This window comes from Pituophis catenifer, unplaced genomic scaffold (genome assembly GCF_029215685.1).
Source record: "Pituophis catenifer annectens isolate HBS135680 unplaced genomic scaffold, rPitCat1.0.hap2 SCAF_5, whole genome shotgun sequence".
In the NCBI taxonomy this organism is placed as follows: domain Eukaryota; kingdom Metazoa; phylum Chordata; class Lepidosauria; order Squamata; family Colubridae; genus Pituophis; species Pituophis catenifer.
The window spans coordinates 103,942,117-103,964,533 of NW_027256885.1; the positions used below are offsets into that span (position 1 = coordinate 103,942,117).

General features: G+C 43.8%; 1 protein-coding gene across 1 annotated transcript in view; it reads right to left on the reverse strand.

Moving 5' to 3' along the window:
* Positions 1 to 22,417, reverse strand: part of KANSL1 (KAT8 regulatory NSL complex subunit 1) — a 518,506-nt gene that overhangs the window by 101,926 nt on the left and 394,163 nt on the right. The window contains exons 5-9 of the mRNA XM_070944495.1: positions 21,444 to 21,639; positions 19,789 to 19,954; positions 16,267 to 16,452; positions 4,810 to 4,968; positions 4,341 to 4,495 (exon numbers count right to left, since the gene is read on the reverse strand). Coding sequence (XP_070800596.1) covers positions 4,341 to 4,495; positions 4,810 to 4,968; positions 16,267 to 16,452; positions 19,789 to 19,954; positions 21,444 to 21,639 — 862 coding nt within the window. The remainder of the gene's footprint in view (positions 1 to 4,340; positions 4,496 to 4,809; positions 4,969 to 16,266; positions 16,453 to 19,788; positions 19,955 to 21,443; positions 21,640 to 22,417) is intronic.

The window sequence follows — 22,417 nt, forward strand, 5'->3', positions numbered from 1 at the left end:
CAATAAACTGACTTTGTTTAAAAAGAACACCGCTTAGGGGGGGCCGAAAGCCCTACTAAGCAGGTATATACAAAAGTATGAAGGCTATTGCTTAACACAGCGTAAGCCGCCCTGAGTCTCCGGAGAAGGGCGGCATATCAATCGAACCAATAAATAAATAAATAAATAAATAAATATCAGAGGCCAAGAAGCAAGTTGGCGGCTGATGTTGAAGAACGAATCAAAAGAAGACTTGATGAAACCGGTTTAAACATTTTTGTAACTCAGATAATTACTTTCTGGTGTTAGTTTATGATTGCATGGTTTATTTTTTGCTTAGCTAGATACTGTAAGATTCATGCAGAAAAAAACTTTAATTTTTATAGCACAAGGTGTAATTTTGAGAAGATAAAGTTAACAGTATTTGGGTTACAAGAGACTTTTGTGGGGTATATGATCAGACGTGAATTTACCATACCAAACTAAACGTTGTGAAATTGCAAAAATAACAGATTTGAATTCTTGATGTAAAAACACATATTTTTAGAACCCCTCACTGAAAAAAAAATTGCTAAAATTATTTTTCACCCCATTAAATGACATGCCCTACTGGAACATTCCCCAGTTCCCTCTGGAACCAATACAGTTCAATCAGTCAACTGGGGGCACACTGCTTGAATGGATATGGCGTCCCTGCGTAGCGGGGTGGCATAAGAGAATCTCAAGGACACCAGGGTGTGATCTGACCATGACAGGGGGGATAACGACAAGATCCCCCACCAGATAATGTTGCCATTGCTCCAACAGGAAAATCATATCTGGCATGTGACCACTGTCCCAAGTTGTGGCTTGGATGATCTGGATAGGCCCATGGTCACCATGGTAGCTATGAACTCCTGGGCCACTTCCAAGGCCAAACCCAGGGATGGCAGATTGAAGTCCCCCAGGACCATAATCCTGGGGAACGCCATTGCCAACCCTGACATGGCCTCCAGCAGCTCAGGCAGGGAGGTTACTACACAGCACTCAAATTTTGCCAAGAAAGTATGATTACTTCTTAGAAGAACATCTAGTGTTTTCTACAGGAGTTCAAGGAAATATACACTGTATCTCTTTCTCTAATTTAGCTTTGTAATAACCACCCTATATAGGAAGTTAATGTGGCAGTTGACGTTTTACAGGTTAATGTGGATTTCAATCCATGGTGTTAGTCCAACACCCTATCCACTATCCTGCACTACTTCAACTGGTTCTGATAAAGACTGTCCAATCAAGGAAGTCTCCAGGTAAGCACTAGAATGCTATCTTGAACTTCTCTTCTAGAGATGTCACTGAAATTCCACTTTTATTTGGTATGCTATACAGCTTGAAATACCAACATTAAAAGATAGGCAGCATATACATTTAATAAATAAAACAAAATAAAACAGTATTTCGAACAAATAAGCTTGTTTAGCATAGAAAAGGAAGGGAGATGAATATGGGGCTAGTGAACCCAAACACAGTGACTACACAGAGCACTATTGATGTCCAAATAACAAGATGATAAACCACAAGAGGGCTCCCAGAAAGCAGTATTTTTCTAACTGCTTAACAAGTTTGGAAAACCAAATCCTGTCAAATGAAGCTCACCTATCACCAGCAATTGATGAAATATTGTCAGGTGCAAACAACCAGAACCACTCATGAATAGTCTCAAGTAGAACCTTTATTTATGGTTTCGGTGTGCAGTACCATCAGTACGCTGATGACACTCAGCTTTACATCTCCACCCCGGACCATCCCAATGATGCCCTTGACGTGATGTCCTGGTGTCTGGAGGCTGTGCGGATCTGGATGGGGAGAAACAGGCTCAAGCTCAACCCATCCAAGACCAAGTGGCTGTGGTTTCCGGCGTCCCGATATAGTCAGTTGGTGCCATCTCTGACTATTGGGGGCGAGTCGTTGGCCCCCGCGGAGAGGGCTCACAACTTGGGTGTCCTCCTGGATGCACGGCTGTCTTTAGAAGAGCATATGACGGCTGTGGCCAGGAGGGCTTTTTATCAGGTTCGCCTGATCCGCCAGTTGCGTCCCTTTCTGGATCGGGATGCCTTGCGCACGGTCACTCATGCCCTCGTCACGTCCCGCCTGGACTACTGTAATGCTCCCTACATGGGGCTCCCCTTGAAGAGCACCCGGAGGCTCCAACTGGTCCAGAATGCGGCCGCGCGGGTGATTATGGGAGCGTCATGGTGCTCCCATGTAACACCTCTCCTGCGCGAGCTGCACTGGCTTCCGGTGGTCTTTCAGGTGCGATTCAAGGTGTTGGTTATCACCTTTAGAGCGCTCCATGGCTTAGGACCTGGATATCTACGAGACCGCCTTCTGCCGCCGAGAGCCTCCCACCGGCCAGTACGCTCCCACAGAGAGGGGCTCCTCGGGGTGCCGTCAGTCAAACAATGTCGACTGGTGGCCCCCAGGGGGAGAGCTTTCTTTGTGGGAGCACCTGCCCTCTGGAACAAGCTCCCCCCGGAGATACGGACGATCCTGGATTTACAAACTTTTCACCGGGCCCTAAAGATTTTCTTATTTCACCAAGCCAGGCTGGCCTAATTTTTTAAATTGTTTAATTTTAATCTGAATTTTAATGGGGTATTTAAACTGTTGGGCCAAATTATTTAATTTATTTTAAATTGCTTTTAAATTTTGTATTTTGTGTTTTTACCTTGGCTGTTCACCGCCCTGAGTCCTTCGGGAGAAGGGCGGTATATAAATTTAAAAATAAAATAAATAAATAAATATTGTTAGTCACCTATGTTACAAGAACCTTGCCAGACTGACTGTATTCCTTTGGGAACACAGTCAGATAGGTTTTCAGGGATTCTAGGGGAGGTCAAGCCTGTGCCACTTTCTGCAGTGTAAGGACTCTAAGCTTAGCCCTCTCTTAACATCTCCCTCTAGTCTAGCTGGAGATTCCACCACAAATATTTCAGACATGATTAAGTTCCCCACTATCTTGCTTTTCTAGAGTCTGGGCACACAATGCAAATGGTTATGGCTCTGTCCCAATCTAATACTCCAATCATCCTATGTACAGACTATTCCATATACAGGACAGGAGGTTCTGGGAAGTCGTGCCTGGATTAGAATATGCAGTTTTTTACTGAGTCCAAAACATGCACATTCCAGGCAGAGATGTTCTGCAATGGGGAAGAGTGGGAAAGGGGGAAAATCAGAGATGATAACATGAGGCAGCAGCTAAAAGTACACAGAAGGAGACTTTGGGGGGTGGGGTGGATAGAAAGGCTGTTGGTTATGCACAGGGGGAACAGGTGTGTGCAGCCAAGGAGAAGTAAACAGAAAGAAGGCATAGGTAGGTTGGGGAGGGCTGGGTGGACAGATACGCAGGTTAAGCTTGAAAGAGTGGTGGTATACAGCTAAAGCCGAGGAAGCCATGGGAAGACTGAGAGACAGAAGGGAGAGCAGGCTATGTGGAGGGGAAAGGTACATCAACTTTACCCTACTTCCTTTATAAGATCCCTTCCAATTTGTCTGGGTCAAAACACAAAACAACCAAGTAGTTCAGCTGGACTGCAATCCTGCCCAAAATGGTCCTATCCAAGGTGCAAGCCATAAAGGCCTCCTTCCATGCATGCAACTGAAGATACATTTCATTTCTTAACTGCCACCTCTCACCCCCACACCTCTTTTGCTAGCATCCTTCACTAGGATTCATGACTTCCTTGTTCCCAAACCCAGAATATATTGCTCCCCAACGTCTGAAGCCTGATTTTTTTAACCTTTTCCTCTGCTGCAGTCTGGGACACTATCTAAAGCCAATTGTTCAGAAGACTGATAGCAATAGCACTTGGACTTGTATATTGCTTCACAGTGCTTTACAGCCCTCTCTAAGCGGTTTACAGTGTCAGCATATTTCCCCCAACAATCTGAGTCCTCATTTTACCGACCTCGGAAGGTTGGAAAGCTGAGTCAACCTTGAGCTGGTGAGACTCGAACTGCCAGCACCTGGCAGTCAGCAGAAGTAGCCTGCAGTACTGAATTCTAACCACTGCGCCACCACGGCTTTTATGATGATCATAAAAGCTAAAAATCTCCTTTTCCATTTTACCTACTGTAATTCCATTTAACCCTAACCCTTGCATCCCATATCCTATAACTGAAACAAAAAATCAGCAACAGAAGTAATACATATGCTCATTCCTCCTTGCCCTAATTTTTCTTCTAAATCAAGATTAGCTGTCAAGCACCTTGAGACATAGAATGTCAAGGTCACGCAGTGCACTGCATCTTGAAGGCACTTAAGAAATGGAACTTAGTTGTAACCGCCATGTAACCCCTTATCCCCACCCAAAGGTACTTACAGCTGCAATGGAGCTTCCCAGGGAGCTTGTGGTGACAGGAGAGATGGGATTTTCAGAGGAAGCGGAGAGCTGTCGCGTAAGTGGACTATAAGCAGTGGAGGCCATAGAGCTTGACAAATAACTTGGACCTCCAATCTCTGGATGATGCTTCAACACTGTGCAAGGAAGGAAGAAATAAGGAAGAAAGAGAAAAGTGAGTGAAAACAATGCCTGTATTATACCCACAAGCATTACACCAGACAGACATCAAGTAATCACTAGAGCACACTTAAGTGAGAGAAACTTCCACAGGCTGGACTGCTTCTCTAGAGGAAGGAAGGTGTTAAAGCACACAAGAGAGACTACAGCAGGTGACACCACTACCCCTTTAATTTCCCAGAAGCAGAAAGCAACCATCTCCAAAGGGAGAGGGGGAGCAGAATGCAGAACCCAAGCTCTCCCCAGACAGACCTGGCTGGGGCCAGCCTACCTTCACTTCTCTTGGAGCCGTCCCGCAATCGCTTTCTTTCATGAACTGCCATCAGGATAAGTGAGCGCTCTGGCGCTCTCTCGACCTTGGGGGCAGCCCTCACATCATTTAAGGGCTGCCTGTATGCCTTGTCTGGCTCGATTTTGTGATGTGAGCAAGCTGAGGAGTGGAACAGAAAGAGAGCCATGAAAACGCCCTGCTTTCGCCTCTCTTTCCTGCCTTTCAGGACCCAGCCTAGACAAGACTCTAGAAGCCATACAAGCATGACTGCCAGAACAACACAAAGAGCCACTGGCAGCAACTGCCCTCCAGTGACAACCCCATTAATTCAGCAGTTGCTGTAAAAATCAATTCATCCATCCACCTTGTTTGCAAGGCCTGCTATAGCGCAGAACGCTTGAGCTGCACCCAGCCCTGCCATGACTTCTAACAGGCTGGCTTCCATTCTGGCCCACGTTTGGAAGACTGTGTCAGATATACAGTATTCTCTAAAGAGACCCAAGGTGCAATTATAGATGGTGCTACTTGACTACTACAGAACAATCTCAAAAACCAGGAGCAGCAGGATCTGTGTCTTGCTTTATTTTAAGTAATAAACCTACCTTTACAGTTTATCAATTATATACAATGTTCCTGATCCTCAAAGCAGATCATCCACTCAAAAAAAAGGAATAGGCATATGTGTGTGCACACAAACATATTTTCTCTCGCTCATTTAGGGGCACACAGCCAATGTTTAATTGTTTTCAGCTCTGGAACAACGACCATGAAACATTCAGAAGAGTGATTGCACTCTAGATATACTCATCATGGTTTTCCCATATCACTAGCCAACAATAAATAATCCACTATTTCATACTCCAACACAACTTCTAGATTCCTTGAAAAGATTTTCCTGGTCAAACAGTCTACGACAGGGGTGTCAAACTCGATTGCATTGAGGGCTGCATCAGGGTTGTGGTTGACCTTGGGGGACGGGGGTGGGCGTGGCTGGGGTGGGAATGGCCAGGTCAACATCACTCGTGTCGGGGAACGCCTGTGGTGGCCTGGGCGGGGCTGGGTGGATCCATTGTCTCCAGTGGAGAAAAGCGAAAGCAGGGCGAGCACCAAATCCTTGTACACCAGAGGAGTCTCACTGTCCCTCTCAGGCCATACAAAGGACCCCAGGATGGTGGCGCGGGCTGCCTGGAGCCCTGGGCAGCAGATGGTAAGTGCCCAGTCAGCCCTTGAGCTCCCAGGGCAGTGGGACCCCACAGCCCAGCCCACGCCCACTTCCCCAAGGGGGCGCCTGGCTGCGCTTACCTCCTCAACGCTACTGCTGCTGTGCTCACTCTCCTTGGCCAGGTTGCTCATGGTGTGTGCGGGAGGGCAAAGTGTGTGGGTCAGAGGAGGCCCACTCCCTCTCCTTGCAAGGAGACCCAGCTTTGTAACCAAAGCATCCTCAGCGATAGGATGGGAAAGGAGAGGTCAGGAAGAGGGGACAAGGGGATGGCAAAAGGGCAGCAGGGCTGCTGGTGGCCAAGTGCTAAGACAGAACTTCCCTCAGACCCTCACTCCCTCTCATTATAATGAATCTCCCTCCCTCCTTCCCTTTTTTCCCTTTTCTTCTTTTTCCTTCCCTCTTCCTTCTCCTTTCTTTCTTCTCCTCTTTCCTTCTTTTTCCTTCCTTGCTATCTTCTCCTCTTTCCTTCTTTTTCTTTCTCTTTGTCTTTCCTCTTTCCCTTTCCCCTTTCCTGTCCCTTCTCAGATGCTCAAATGCAAAAGGGGAAACATTTCTCGGTGCCTCCTTGCCTTATGATCAAATGCCACTTTTGCTAGTAGTTTGTGGCTACTTAAAAGACTGAGAACAAATCAGTTTATCCCATGCTTGCATTTAGTGGGGGCATCCACAGACAACAGTACAGCAAAACTGTCAAAATGGTGGCTGTGATAGTTGATCAGAGTTCCTCTGTTTTTTATGTGCAACAGCTTTAGCGTTTAGGAACAGAGGTATGTTAGTTGCTTTTCTATTAATACATAATCCTTAAATGGACTCTCCTGTAGGGACCCTGCCATGGTCTAATTCAGACTGCAAATATAGCAAAGGAAAATATTTTCCCCACTCTGCTTTTTCCTGTTTTTCCTCCTGGAAATGGCTGATTGCAACACACAAGGAGGGGATACTTTCCTAAGAGCTCACAATTCAAGAATACCAATGTGCACATTCATTAAGTGCACATGAGGTATCTCAGGGTGGGGAAGGCCATGGGGGATCTAGTGATAGAACAGGCTCTCAAGGCCTCCCTGACCCACTAAGACCCACTGCTGCTGTTTCTTTGCCTTTGAGGGAGGGAGAGGAGAGTTGGCTTGGAAATGCTTTTCGCGCTGAGAATGGATGCTCCTGGGTGCCATAATATTGTGTGGGTTCAGGCACGCATCCTCTTTTGCAGAGAATCAGGGACCCAGAAACTTTCATTCTCTGCGCGAAAAGTGTTTGCGGTGCCTGTCTCCTGCTCCTCCCCCCCAACTCCTTTCTGTGGCCGGAGCCAGGAAGTTCGCTGTGGAATCGGAATCAGCCGTGCGCAGGAACCAATGCCGTCTGTGGCCCGGGTGCGCTGCTCACTCGCATGCGTTGGTCTTACTGTTTGAGTGCAGGAACAAAGCCTTCAACTGAGCGAGGAGGCACCGAGAGGCAGGCCCCTCGCACCCGCGTCCAGCCCGTTGGAGTTCGCCGTGCCAGGGGAGGAATGAGAGACCCTATTGTCCTGCTGAGCCCAACACTGCTTGAGCGGGGAGGAGGAGGAGGAGGAGGAGAAGAATGGTGAGGGTTTGTGCCGGCCAGCTGGCCAGGCACGGAATAGGTCAAGTGGGGCTGGCTGGCTGGGGAGGGGAGAATCATGGCTGCTCAGGTGGCTCCCGGCGCCAGCGCCAGCAGCTTGGCTGCCCTGGCTGCATCCGAGCTGAAGAAAGCGGAGGCGCAGCAGCGGGATTGCCCTCAAAGATTGCTCCATTTCCAAACACCCATTTGCACACAGATGCCCCATTTGAATGCAGGCGGGCTCCATGGGAAAATGGGGTCTCATTACTCCCTTAGTGTGGCAAACTCTGGTGGGCTGGATGCGGGTGTGAGAGGCCTGGCCCCACGGTGCCTTCTCGCTCAGTTGAAGGCTTCATTCCTGCACTCAAACATTAAGGCCTGCACATGCGAGCAAGCAGTGCACCCTGGACATGGATGGCGTTGGTTCTTGCGCCCGGCCTTAGATCCAACCCACGGGGCCACTCTGGAGTCAGCAAGGGACTGTCCAGCTGCCTCAGCCCTGCCCCCTGTGCATACGCATAGGAGATGGCGAGCACACAGGGGCTGCCGTCCTGGGTGAAAAAGAGGTGCTGAGAACGCAGTCAGCCTGTGGGAGAAGACGCCAAACACCATGTGTGCTCGCTGCCTCCTGTCCGTGCAACTTGTTGGATATTTATCCTACGGTTGAGTAGGTAATATATAGAAAAACTATGTTTGTGACTTTAAATGATATAAGAAGAATGATTGGCTGTGCTATTATCAGGCAGCCATAAAAGTAGACAGGAAGCCCAGGAGCTCCTGCTCCTGCTATTTGATGATTGATCTCCTGAAGAGGGACTGTGTGTGACTGAAGAGAACTGTAAGCAAACTATGTTTTGTGTTGGAGAGTGATTATTCAAAGACGTGTTATCATTGTTTTGAGAAACCAAGTTTGTTTTTTCACTAAGAGTAAAGAATGTTTTTTTTTTTTCACCGTTCAGAGTCTGTGAGTATTTGTGTGTTTAACCAGCAACGTATCTCTTTGCTGTCCGGTCTGTTGCCTACTATGCAGAGGGAAGCTTTACCTTCAACACCGGTTATGGGCCCAGGTTGTATGTACCGGTTACAGCAATAAGGGAGTTGCGACACACATTACTCCTCCAGGCGTTCTGATATATTTCATATCCTGGTGAGGATGGCACACGGTCAAGCTCCAAATTTATCACTGGTTACCGGGCTGGATGGCACCAACTACAAATCCTGGTCCACCAAATGCAGTCTACTGTTGCGCAAAGAGGGGCTATGGGATGTAGTGCAGAACCCACCAGATGTGACCTCCTGGAATGCTGACGATGCCGAGGATGCCAGGAAGATAGCGGAGTTCCAGAGGAAAAATGAGAGTGCATTGTGTATAATTGGTTTGACTCTAGACGATACCCAGCTTGTTCACATTGAGGGTGAACAGTCTGCTGCAAGATGCTGGGGTAATTTGAGACGGCTTTATGTTCGCGACACTGTGGGAGCACAAATTAACATTACACAAAAGTTATTTTGCACACGACTCCTTAAGGGTGGTGACATGTTAACACACTTGAATTACATGAAAGGTGTTTTTCGAGAGCTACATCAGAAGGTGGTTTTTGCTGAGCAGCAACAGGTTTATATACTGTTATCATCGCTGGATGAGAGCTACGACAACGTAGTAACATCATTTGAAGTCCTCACACAGCAAGAACTAACTTTGGGCAATGTAACCTCGCGACTACTAGAAGAGGCCAGAAGGAGAGAAGAAAGAAAACAGCTGAGAGAAGAACCTGGGTCGACTAATGTAAATGCAAATGCAAATAACCATGTATATGCTGTGAAACATTGTTTTAATTGTGGCAAGAAGGATCATATAGCCAAGTTTTGTAGAAGGCTGAAACAAACAACCATGGTTAAAGATAGGAAACAATGTAATGTAGCTATGTCTGATAAGGCACCGGTTAACCACGAATCATGGGTTATTGATAGCGGGGCGTCACTGTGCATTATCAGAACTAGAAACTATTTTGTAAAAATGTTGCCCAGTAACAATAAGATTTCTTTAGCAAACAGGTGGAAGCTAAAGGCATGTGGTGAGGGAACGGCGATATGTCCATACGTAAAAGAAAAAATGCATATGTTATACGTTCCAAATCTAAACTTTAATTTATTATCGGTTAGAGTATTAGTTAAGCTAGGATATACAGTAACTTTTAGGGATAATGATTGTTTAATTGAAGAGGGTGGAACGAAGATTACTGGAAAATTGAAAGATGGTTTGTATGTATTATCTAATAATCACATTACAAATGCTGTATACTCGAACGTCAAACCACATGACGAATGTGTTCATTTGCTCCACAGATGAATGGGGCATATCAGTTTTAAGATGCTGCAGAAAACTGTTAAATTAGTTGATGGGTTGAAGCTGAAGCCATGTAACCAGTATTTAAATTGCAATATTTGTAATCAGCAAAAGAGCAGAACACTCCCTGCCAATAGGTGTGACGGATTTAAAATGAAGAGACCACTGGAAGTGGTATTCGCTGACCTAATAGGGCCAATGAAAACTAGTCTAGGGGGTGCTTGTTATGTCCTAAGCATAGTTGACCATTACTCCAGGTATGGTTTTTGCTACCTATTGAGGAATAAGACAGATACATTTCGGTATTTTGTTCAGTGGATCAAGTTTGTCGAGAGAAAAACAAAGCAAAAAATAGTTACCATTGTAACTGATAACGGTTCTGAGTTTGTAAACACGAGGTTTAAATCAATGTTGGACAATGCTGGTATAAAACATAAATGTTCAGCTCCATATAGACCACAACGTAACTCATATGTTGAAAGGAGAGGACAAACTTTACAAGCAATGATGAGAACAATGTTAGCTGATGCAGGTTTACCGGCCAGTCTATGGGGAGAAGCCATAATGTGTGCAAATACACTCTTGAACAATGTCGTAAATACAACCACTAAGAAAATTCCCCATACTGTATGGCATGGAAAGAAGCCGGATTTGAGTTACATTCACACATTCGGGTCACCTGCATGGGTACATATTCCATCGCAGTTAAGACGTAAGGGCCAGAGTAGGGCACAACAATTAATATTTGTTGGTTATAATTCAAACCACAGGTCCTACAGATTTTGGCTAAAAGGAACAACAACGGTAGTTAACAGTGTGAATGCAAAGTTTATGGAGCATGTAGGTGGAATAAATTGGGGACTGAGAATGAGGTTATCATTGAAACTCAGACTGAAGCTACTAATGAAATGCCAGAAATCCAGAACAAAGAGGTAGAGGAGGACATAGTACAGGAACAGGTGAAGGTGGAGAGACCATCTGTAAGTCCTGATCTTCCAAGAAGGTCGAATAGAGTAACAAGACCACCTGATAGGTATCAGGCAACAATGGTCTATCAAATAAACAAAGTTCCTACAACATATAATGAGTTAACCACGTTTCCACCTGAAGACAAGGAAGTGTGGAGATCTGTGATGACTAAAGAACTAAAATCTTTGCAGAATTTAAATGTGTATGAAACTGTAAAAATACCACAAGGTAGAACTATACTCGGTAGTAAGTGGATATATAAATTAAAGACTGGTATAAAGGGTGAACCAATATATAAGGCTAGGCTGGTAGCTCAAGGATTTAATCAATCTCCTGAAGATTATGATGAGGTATTCGCTCCAAGTTTAAAAGCCATTACACTAAGAGCAGCGTTGGTATGGGCAGCTAGATATAAATATATAGTTAATCATCTGGATGCAGAGACTGCATACCTACATGCACCACTACAGCACGAAATCTATTTAAAGAAACCCTCAGGATTAGAGGAGAATAGGACGTCTGACTGTTGGTTATTAAGGAAAAGCCTTTATGGGTTAAAACAGTCAGGGTACGAATGGAACCAGTGTATTGTAAGAACATTAGAGAAGATTGGATTCAAAGCAGGATTAGCAGATCCATGTTTATTTAGAATGGAGAGGGATGGTAAAGTGTCGTTATTACTTCTTTTTACTGACGACATAGCTTTGATTACAGAAAACGAACAAGAGACCAGCAGGATTGTTGATCAATTAAAAACTCATTTCAGAATTAAAAATCTAGGGGAGATACAACAATACCTGGGTTTACGAATTGAAAAAACCAGGGGAGGATTTAAATTATCCCAAACTGATAAAATCAATAATTTATTAAAACAATTCAGGATGGAGTTATGTAAACCATCAAAGACACCTATGGTTCAAGACTATTGTAACACTGATGTAAACAGTCCGTTGTTTGATAAAGGGATTTACCAATCGCTGGTTGGCAGCTTATCATATATCAGCAATTGGTCTAGGCCCGATATTTCTTATAGTGTTACCCAATTGGCTAGGTTTAACAAGGAACCTACAGAAAGACACTGGCAGGGAGCAAAACGTATCCTAAGGTATTTGTCACGAGTGTTTCCAGGATTGCTGTGGCTACTTGCCTACTCACAAACAGTATGGTCTCAATCAAGCCATCTCCTGTTTGTAATTACCTGCAAGCCTTCCCCGCCCTAGTTAATTGCAGGTTAACTCCCCATATAAGCAAGGACCTTTTCGCTTGCTACTCGGGCCTAACACTGTTTAGGCCTAGATGCAAGAGCTGTTGCTGGAAGCTGCAAGCAGAGCTCAGTGCAACGTCGCAGATGGGAGGAGAAGCACAAATAAAGACTCCAGACGCTGTTGCAGAGAAACTCCTACGGATGCTTGCCTTTTGCTGTTTTGAAGCACGCAAGCTATCATCGGGACTGCTGTTGCTGGACATTCTTCCTCCCACAAACTTCAAGCTACATTTGCTGTTTGAACTGTTTTTACTTCAGGTGACTTTTAGCTGTGAAGTTTGTGCTGCCGCCCTTCTATTACCTCGATGATGTATCGACGCCGAAGCTGCTTATCTTCATGTTAGCTTTATTCTCTTGTGAACTGTTTCGGTATTGTGGAGAGGAATCTAGGGAGATAGCCTTGCTTCACATAAACAAGATAAGACTTTTTTACTAATGTACTTTTTTAAAGACATAGTGCCTTTTAAATGTTTTAAAGTAAATTATATTTTTACACAAGATGACTCTGTCAGATTTATTTCAGTCCCAGTGTGTTTGCTCATGAGCTGGTTCACGGTCCGGGGTACCCCTCAACCCCATTCCCTAACAGTATTTGAAATATACCATGCATCATGCATTATATCTACAACCATCAGAAGATTTACCCATAATTGCTTATGCAGATGCTAGTTTCACAACAGATGTAAATACAAGGAAATCAACCTCAGGAATCGCTATATTTCTGGGAAAGTCTTTGATATGGTGGCGTTCAATTAGACAGAAGCATTTGAGTATGTCTACAATGGAGGCAGAATTTTCTTGTTTATCTTTATTATGTACTGATCTGATTAGTATTAAGCAACTGATGCTAGATATAGGAATAAATATAAGAGATCCTATAACAGTATACGAAGATAATCAGGCAGCGATTCAAATGGCAACGAATAGCTGTGAAAACTAGAACGAAGCATACAGATCTTTGGTATCTAAATGTAAGAGAGTGTATAATGAACAAGATGATAGAACTTGTATATTGTGCATCAGAAGACAATGTGGCTGATCATTTCACGAAAGCACAAGGAAGTAGGAAACATAAAGATACATGTGAACAATATGGTTTGAGATTGTAAATATATTAAGCTACCCAAAGGGGAGAATGTTGGATATTTATCCTACGGTTGGGTAGGTAATATATAGAAAAACTATGTTTGTGACTTTAAATGATATAAGAAGAATGGTTGGCTGTGCTATTATCAGGCAGCCATAAAAGTAGACAGGAAGCCTGGGAGCTCCTGCTCTTGCTATTTGATGATTGATCTCCTGAAGAGGGACTGTGTGTGACTGAAGAGAACTGTAAGCAAACTATGTTTTGTGTTGGAGAGTGATTATTCGAAGACGTGTTATCATTGTTTTGAGAAACCAAGTTTGTTTTTTCACTAAGAGTAAAGAATGTTTTTTTTTCACCGTTCAGTGTCTGTGAGTATCTGTGTGTTTAACCAGCAACGTATCTCTTTGCTGTCCGGTCTGTTGCCTACTATGCAGAGGGAAGTTTTACCCTCAACACACCTAGGGGGCGGGGTGAGGGTGGCCCCATCGATCTAAGGCTGACTGCATTCTGGCCCAGATGGCTGCCACCGGGTTGTACATCAGCGCTTGCTTGGCCTGGGCTGGGCCAAGGCGCCACGGGCTGGTCCTTTGCTTCCTTCCTTAGTTTCCAGGGCAGCTCTGCGGGCCAGATCTAATCATGTCGTGGGTCAGATCCTGCCCACGGGCCTTGAGTTTGACACCCCTGGTCTAGGACATGGGTCTCCAACCTTTTGGCTTGCCTGGGGCCATACTGAGTGAAGAGGAATTGTCTTGGGCTTCATAAATTATATAATATAGTTTTATAACATAAAATCACGTTAAAAGTTTACAATCTTGTGGGGCTGCATTACAGGTAGTCCCTGAGAAACAACAGGCCACATAATGATGATTCAAAGTTATGACTGACACCCCAAAACTATATGCAACCCTGTTTCAAAGTTATTACAGCTGAAGTGTCCCTGTGGTCATTCACCCTTATGACCGACCACAGGGATATTACAACATCCCTGTCATGGCCCCATCGGATCCTGGTTCAGAGGAGTTGGAACTGGGACCATCTGACAGGGATAGTACATCTCCCCTGGAACATCTGGAGAGTCCAGGGGCTGAGAATGATGCTACCCCAGGCTCCTCTGGAATTGGGGGAAGTGGTTGACCGGACAGGGAGCTGCCTGCCTTCACAAACGCAGGGGAGGATTGGCTGCAGACAGGCAGTGGTGATAAGAGACAACAGATCCCCTCTGATGAGGAACAGCTACCTCCCCCACCCAGAAAGTGGAGCGGAGGGAAGCTTAGAGGAAGTCTGCTAGGCTGCTCGCGAGGAGGCTGCCCCACCCCTCCTCAGAAGGAACACATGGCTTGGGCTGATTTAATCAGAGGGCGGGGGTATGTGTGTGCCTTCATCGGGAACAACTGTTTCTCTCAGCACTCACTCCCCTGATTTTTGGAAACCTTGACTTCAACTCTTGTTTCAGCCTCTGGATTTGCATACCTTGCTTTGTGGACTCTGACTCCGGATTGTGGCTTACAGACGTTGTTTTGCAACCTCTGCACTGGGTTTGTGGTCTTCACCTTTCTTCCTGTTTGGGGTCTTGTTTCTGGTGACTATTGGACTCAGCTGGTGGAACTGTGTTATTGTTCTGTCCCCGTTCCACTCACGCACCCCCACAGACGGCCCGGAGTTAATAAGCCACACGACAAAATTCTTTGAAAATAAAGCTGGCAGCAACCCAGTGGCTAGCTGCCAATTCAGACTTTACTCACACAAAACAAATATTAGCCTGCCAGCATTCCGATAAAACAGGCAGAGTTTTCAACAATAATGCAGTCCGATAAAGCAGGCAAAGTCCAGTAACGCAGAAATCATGGATTAGTTCTAGTTTTTGCTCGTCACAAACTGAACCGGCCACCACACCCACATTTATACCCTGTGGGGTGTGGTCCAGTGACTCAGCTAATCTCTGGCATGCCTTCCCCTCTGCTGCGCACGTTTCTCCCTGCGCCTCTGGCGAGGGTCCAGCCAGCACTTATCTCCTTCGTCACTGTCCACCTCTGGCTGCGGGGACGTGCTTGGCTCTGAGCCTATCTTTTGGCCTTTGGTGTCCTCCGGAGGCATTGCCAGAGAGGAGGGTCCTGGAGAGGGAGGTCTTGCCAACTCCTCTTCCTCACTCTCAGAGTCTGCATCTGTCGATAGCCCAGGCTCAGGCAATGGAGCCACAACAGTTATACTGACTGTGGGGGTGGCTGGTTTTGGGGGAAAAGTGGAGTGGTGGTTTACCAACACCCCTGGAGGGCCATCTGTTGTGGTTTAGCAGTGCAATGAAATACTTTATTGATGCCTGCATCTGCCTACACAACCTGTGTCAGAACAGCCCCTGCCTCTCTCTTCACCCCCTTATCCTGCCCCAACAGGACCCTGAAGCGCTCGGGTCTGCTCCCCATGCCTCCTGGAAGCAGCTGCCATTTTCAAGGCCCCAACAATTCTTTGTGGAAATGGTGGGTACTTTCAGGGCTTTCTGTGCTGATCAAGTGGCCGTTGAGAGGCTGCAAAGCTCTTCTGCCTCTGTATAAAAGGCGGCAGCTTTAGGATGAGCTTCCCAAAACCTTTCCTTTGCTTAATCCCCTCCCTCCCCCAGAAAGCCACATTTCTTCAATAAACAAAACAAAACAAAACAAAAAGCTGTGAGGGAGAGACTTGTTAGTCTCCCCTCTTTTACTACTAAAACAGGACATACTGCCAGAATTTATACCTCCAAAGGCAGAAAGTGGTGCTGGGTCTCCAGGCTGTCTATAACCCTTGAAGCCCTGCCTAAATTCAGAGTCTGTGTACTGTTATTATGGGAGAGCCAAGTACTCAGTGTATTCTCAGAAGCAGCCTTTTGTTTATTATTTCCTTTTTCAGGCTGGGCACTAGCATTAATCACATTTAAAAATGGAATCCTGGTTCACTTTTATGTCTTTGCAGGACATTGTAATTCCTGACAATTCAAGATTAAAATCAATGAAGGCACTTACTGGCTGCTGCTAAAAAGGTATTAACCAGCTTGTGACGGTCTTTGCGCTCTGAGTCAGAGATACTGCTGGGAAGCACAGTGGGTTGGTGCTTCAATGTGAGCTTTTTGGGAGGTTTCATTTTCTCACAGGGCTTGTTCTGTAACTGGGATTTCAACATGCTCTGAAGGTGTAAGGTCACTGGTACATCTGCAGAAAAATGAACACACATATACACAAACAAAAAAAAAAACCAATAGGAGACAATTATCAGACAACATTCAGAATGAAGATGGCATATTCTGAATGCAGAACATTCATCACCAAATCTATCTAACAATACATTTGGGGATTTATACCTATCATGGACCAAATATATATCCATTCAGAAGCAAAAAATAAGCCATATTTATGGAGTCCTCCACTTTCACCCAGTAATGAAAACACCAATATTGGCTGAACTGCAGCTATCCTAACTCTGTACTCTCCAGATTTCTTGAGTCAACTGGAATTCTGAGCTAACACAGCCTTCAGCAACAACACAGCTAGGTGGCATGGTTTTTTTGTTTTGCATGAGGACCAAAAGAAAAGCCATCAGATGATTATTGCATTGATTATGATGCTGTTATATATTTTATAAGATTTTGTTCTTACATTATTAGTATATTTTTTGTTCTTTTTATTTGCAAACTGCTTTAAGGTTGTAGGGATTGAAAGGGTAGAAAGAAAATGGAGAAAGGAAAAATAGTCCCTCTCTTTGAGCATGCTTCACCTCCAGTGAGGACACAAGAGTTTTGTGTGTAAAGACCCACAATGGCCTGACTGAGGCCATTTTGAGACTTCAGTGCTAACACACTGGAGTCAAGGGACAGAGAGGGGGGAATAGATAGTTGGGTTAATATAGTCAAAACAAAATACTTTCTCTTGGGAACCAAGGACATTCCTGCAGGTGTTCGGAAGGAGGGGACTGATGTCACCTAGCAACTGGACTGTATCCTAATTGGGCCATGTGACTAGTTGTTTTGGGAAAGTGACAAACTTTTACTTTTAATTAGGTGAAAACCACAGGAATATTCAGAGTCGGTTTTCACCAGCCTGTGCCAATATGACATATCCAATAAACTTATTCTTTGAGGAATCTACCTGCCTCAGAGTTTTGTTTGCTATGGGTATGTTACTTGGAATCCTGACAGCAACAGCAGCTGCTGCCACCCTACAACTGAAATACAAACAGCTTTCCCTGGAGAAAATTCAAAAGACCTAGATTTATATCCTAGATTGCATTTTACTTGAGTGAATTAAAATGTCTTGTTAAAATCCAAAATAAGTTTCTTAAAATAATGTCAATATCAAGTGCCCCTTAAATTATAACTAGGATATTACTAAATAATATGAATGACAGCATGTTTGTCCTACAGTAAAATTTTGAAGGTGAATTGGTGTCTCTATAGAAACACTGAGTTAAAGGAAGTTTTCCCACATAAATGAAAAGTCAATTTGATCACTTCTCAAATACAATTTTGATTCATCATCTATCCAAAACATGTGCTTTATTTTTACCCAATGAACACACACAGCCCTAGACTATCCAGTCACAACTAAAACATACTTCCAATTACTTTGTCATTGGCAGTTCATTTTTTTGTTTGGTAGTTTTCTGTATGTGTGTGAAATGGAGGAACTCTAAGAAACCACAAACATCACACATGACCAGGAGAAATGGGGCTGGGGGTGATGCAGGCAGCCTGTAAGGCAAGGTACTAGACAATATGTGATAAGTGTGTAGGCACCCTTCAATAGATAAAGGAAAGCATGAAAATGGTATGAGGTATACACAAACATACCCCCACAAACCTGGTTAAAAGCAATATGTGTACCTTTCTTTACAGCACATACACAACAGAAGGATACAAGGCTACATCCTATCCACACATAACCCCCACCCCAAAGCTTTCTGTGCATTCTCTGGAGTGTTTCAAAATATTAAGCAAACAATAGTTTTTAAAGTGAAGGAAAAAATTCCATAGTATATGCTTAGACAGTAATCATGTTTAATGCTTAATGCAAATGCAAATGAAACAAAATCCAATTTAGTTTTTGGCCTGCCACTGCCTACCACATTTGGAGTGCAGCTCCCAGCATGGTACCATGTTTCCCCAAATAAGACTGGCTCTTACATTAATTTTTGCTCCAAAAGACGCATTAGGGCTTATTTTGGGGGAAATACGGTACTAAATGCATCTATCTGGCTGACGATCTTAACTGGGGCTTATTTTGGGGGTACGGTTTATAGTACGAGCATCCTGAAAAATCATGTTAGGGCTTATTTTCTGGTTGAGCCTTATTTTCAGGGAAACATGCTACTTCAAAGCGAAGGACAGTCATATCACAGTAGTTGCACCCACTTGGTTTGGAAAATAAGTTACCTGCCCAGAATATTAAAAAAAAAAAAAGGGCAATACACAAGCACTGTTAAAACTAAGGGCAGGGCTTAAGGTAAGAAAGGCAGTTGGATACTGAGAGAGCAGCTGATGAGAGTGTGAATTCAGATATTAATAAAAAGTAGTCTGGATAACAGGCTAAGGATGAGCTGAAATTTCAAACACACCCAGCAGAAAAATTCAAATTAATCTGCTAATCAAGTCTCCTGCCTTTACTCTAGCCACATGTTAATAAAGTACAAATGATGAAAATCATGAAAATGCAGATAACCTAAGAAGGCTGCACTGTAGCAGTAAAATAATGCTACCTGTGTGCATGGATACAGAAGTGCACTGTTGAAGAAACAAAAACAATTTTTCTCTCTGATCAGCCCATCCAATTGATTATTGAGTTTACTTTTCCTCTCTGTTGTACTGCTAGTCAACATCTGACTGTGCCAAAACAGCATCGTGACCTGCCAAGAGACAGCCTTTTCCCCTGACCAAATGCTTCAGAGCAGCAACTTTCTCTCAAGAGCCCCAGATGGCACTATCTTAGCTGTTTTTAAAGTCCTGATTAACATCCTTTTCACCAAGGTTATTACAATGTTATTACATCATGTGGAAATTTCCAGTCACATATCAAATTATCAAGATGAGGACAGAACATTAACAATCTCACATATGGAAGAGAGAAGCAGGCTGAGGGCAGGGGAAAGATTGGGGGAAGAGATGCCCAATTTTTTAAATTCTATCTACTAGGTCTCTAGCAGCACATGTCATGCAGTCATTGGCTAACTAGGTCAGGGATGCCTGACATTGGTGCTAAAGCAGCTCAATGTCCTAGGAGAGCCAAATTAAATGCCTTTCCAGATCCTCTCTTATCCAAAATTGATCAACCTCTACAACCCCTGTGGCTGGCTGCCTCTCTCCATGGTCCAAGCAAAAAAAAAAAAAAAAAAGCTTCCAAAGGATCATCCTCAGGCAAGCATTCTATGCAGGACAGGATAAAAAAGTAGGGTTCTTACTGTTGCCTACATATGGCTTCCTAGCTAGCCTGGAAGGAGCAGCTGACTTTTTTTCAGCTCTTTTTACTACTCACATCTGCTAATGGGGTCTTTCTTACCATCTAGGAATGAAAGTTCAGGGTGGATGCAGAAATCCAACTGTGAGAGACGCTCCATCAAAGGGGCTTCATACTGGATTTCTGGAGGCAATGAGCTTCGAGTAGCACAGAGAGCACACAAAGGGTTCACATCACAGCCACACTGCCCAATGTTGTTACGATGAACCTAGACATAAGATGAAAAAGGGAGAAGGGCTGGAATCCATCAATCTAGAAGACGGCATCAATTTGCACTTTTTTTCAATCTGAGGACCTAGTTACCAATCACTTGCCATTTTCATTCGGCAGAGTTACTCCAGGTTTCACAACATGGGATATTAGGATGGCCAAAGATCAATGGTTTGCTTTGAGGTGCTCTTGACTGCCCAAAACATAAAGGGAAAAACAGGCTTTATTGCCACTGCTTGGTAAGGAAGGAAACCTCAGAGTGGCACTGGGCAGCCAGGAAAGGATTGGGAGTGATCCAGGGAAATTTGAAGTTGACTTGATTGTTGAATCAATGCGATGGAAGTATATGACTTGGGTTACTGAACATGGTGAAGCTATAACAAAGCATTTAAAGAGCCTGATCTGATGGCAGTGGAAAGGGAACAGGATGGGTAAGAGACTGACTCTGAATCTGCCTAAGAATGACAACTGCAGATGTAAAGAAGGGTTTTGAGCTACAGGGTTGGAGCTTTCTCTGGTGTTTGGGCAAACTACTTGTACTTTAGCTTTTGCAGTTGCCTCCCTCATTGCAGTTTTCATCCAGGACTAGGAACCTTCTATTTACATCTAATAACATAATATTTGCTATTCACAAGTTCAAAGGTATCAGTATCCATGATGATACAATAGTCCCAAATTAAGATATTTAAATGTTTATGTTCTTGGAAAAAGTGTCTTCACTTTTTTTCTGATTCAGAGAGTGAGCACTGCAACACTTGATCTTCAATACTGAAGTAGTTAGAATGATTATCTAAAAATCTGGTTACTTTGGTTATACAGTACACTCTGTGTGTACTATGTCTTCTGTTTATGCATACAAAATTAAATTTGTTGACTGCCAATACAACATTTGCCCTAGTCTGTCTGAAAAGGCATAGTTCCTTAAATACTTACTGTAGAATGGCTATTTTTAAATGGGAGGGGGGGTGTTTAAAAAATAGAAGAGTCAACTACTTAAAAATGATTTGATATATTTTCTGTTAAGTGTACCTGTACAACATCCTTTCCTGAGTTATTCTACAACAGGCATGCTTTTTTCTTCTTTTAAGAATGCCACTGGTCCAGTGATCCATTAATTAAGCTTAAGAGAGTGTTTAAAATTGCGACTTACCTCCCAAAACAGTATGCATAGTGGAACAAATGAAACCACCTTCCTCTGCCCATTTCTACAGTCAAATGATCACGATTTAAAATGTATCTCTCTCCCAGTTTTTCCTACTCAATGCCAAGTTCATTTAACAGGGATAGCCTAAAAAACTTCCACTGACATAAGGACTGATAAATCCACTTTATTTGAATAGCAGAGGGACTCTAAGCAGAATTTATGATATGGGGCAAAAGATCAATATGTAAGTCCACCAATTTGTTACTTAGCTATGTCATATAACTCAGCTGCAATACCCCCCCCTCCCCATTTTTCTACTGCCCTAACTTATAAATTTACAGACCTTTTTGGATAGTGGAACCAGACTGTTGGGTTGAACAAGCCGACGTTTCTTGCAGCTAAGGACAGGACGTGTGCGGGCTGCCACACAGGTTCCATCAAGAGTTGAAGACACCACATTTAATTTCTGCTTTTTCTGCAACAGCTCCTCAGCATCTGAGCCATCTCCCTGACTATGTTCTGTCAAGCTTGGCTGTAGACTGTCCAAGAATGGAAATACAGCACATTAGACATTTCTACTTCTCTATCACTAATGGGAGCCAAATTTTCATTACCTAAAAACAGCAGCCCATTTGTTCAGGCAAACCAATAAATCCATGCCATATAGCAAAATATGCAAAACTAAGGTCAGTACCTCCAAAATTCTTGTTTGATACCAGGTTAGGATAGATTATGGTAAATGTTACCTGTCAGCAGCTCTCTAGCTTTTCATTATTTGGAAATGTCAGCTGTTTTTCCTTTGTCCTTACACGTCTCCCTGGCTTACATTTTTCTCTTTCACACTTTTTCACCATTAGCCTATCTCATTTTTCTGCACACAATGCCTGCTCCAAATTTCCACTAGATTTATCCTGTCAACTTTCTATCACCTTTTTACTTTAGGTATTCGTCAATCCAATGTATTCTCCAGATTAGCTGGTATATAGCTTCCAGAGCCAGTTTCCTCATTCATGCTGGGAGTTATATTCTAATACAGAGAACATCGGGTTGAGGAAAACCCTTTGACTCACTTCTGCTCAAAACTTTTCACACTTCCGGTTTATTTATTTATAAGACTTTTAGGAATTTTGCAAAAGCCTACATTAAGTCTGACAAAAGCATGTGGGAAAATGTGTTATGGTCTGATGAGACCAAGGTTGAACCTTTTGGCCATAATTCCAAAAGGTTTGGTGCAAAAACACTGCGTGTCACCAAAAATGTACCACACCCACAGTGAAGCATGGTGGTGACAGCAGCATTATGCTTTGGGGCTGCTTT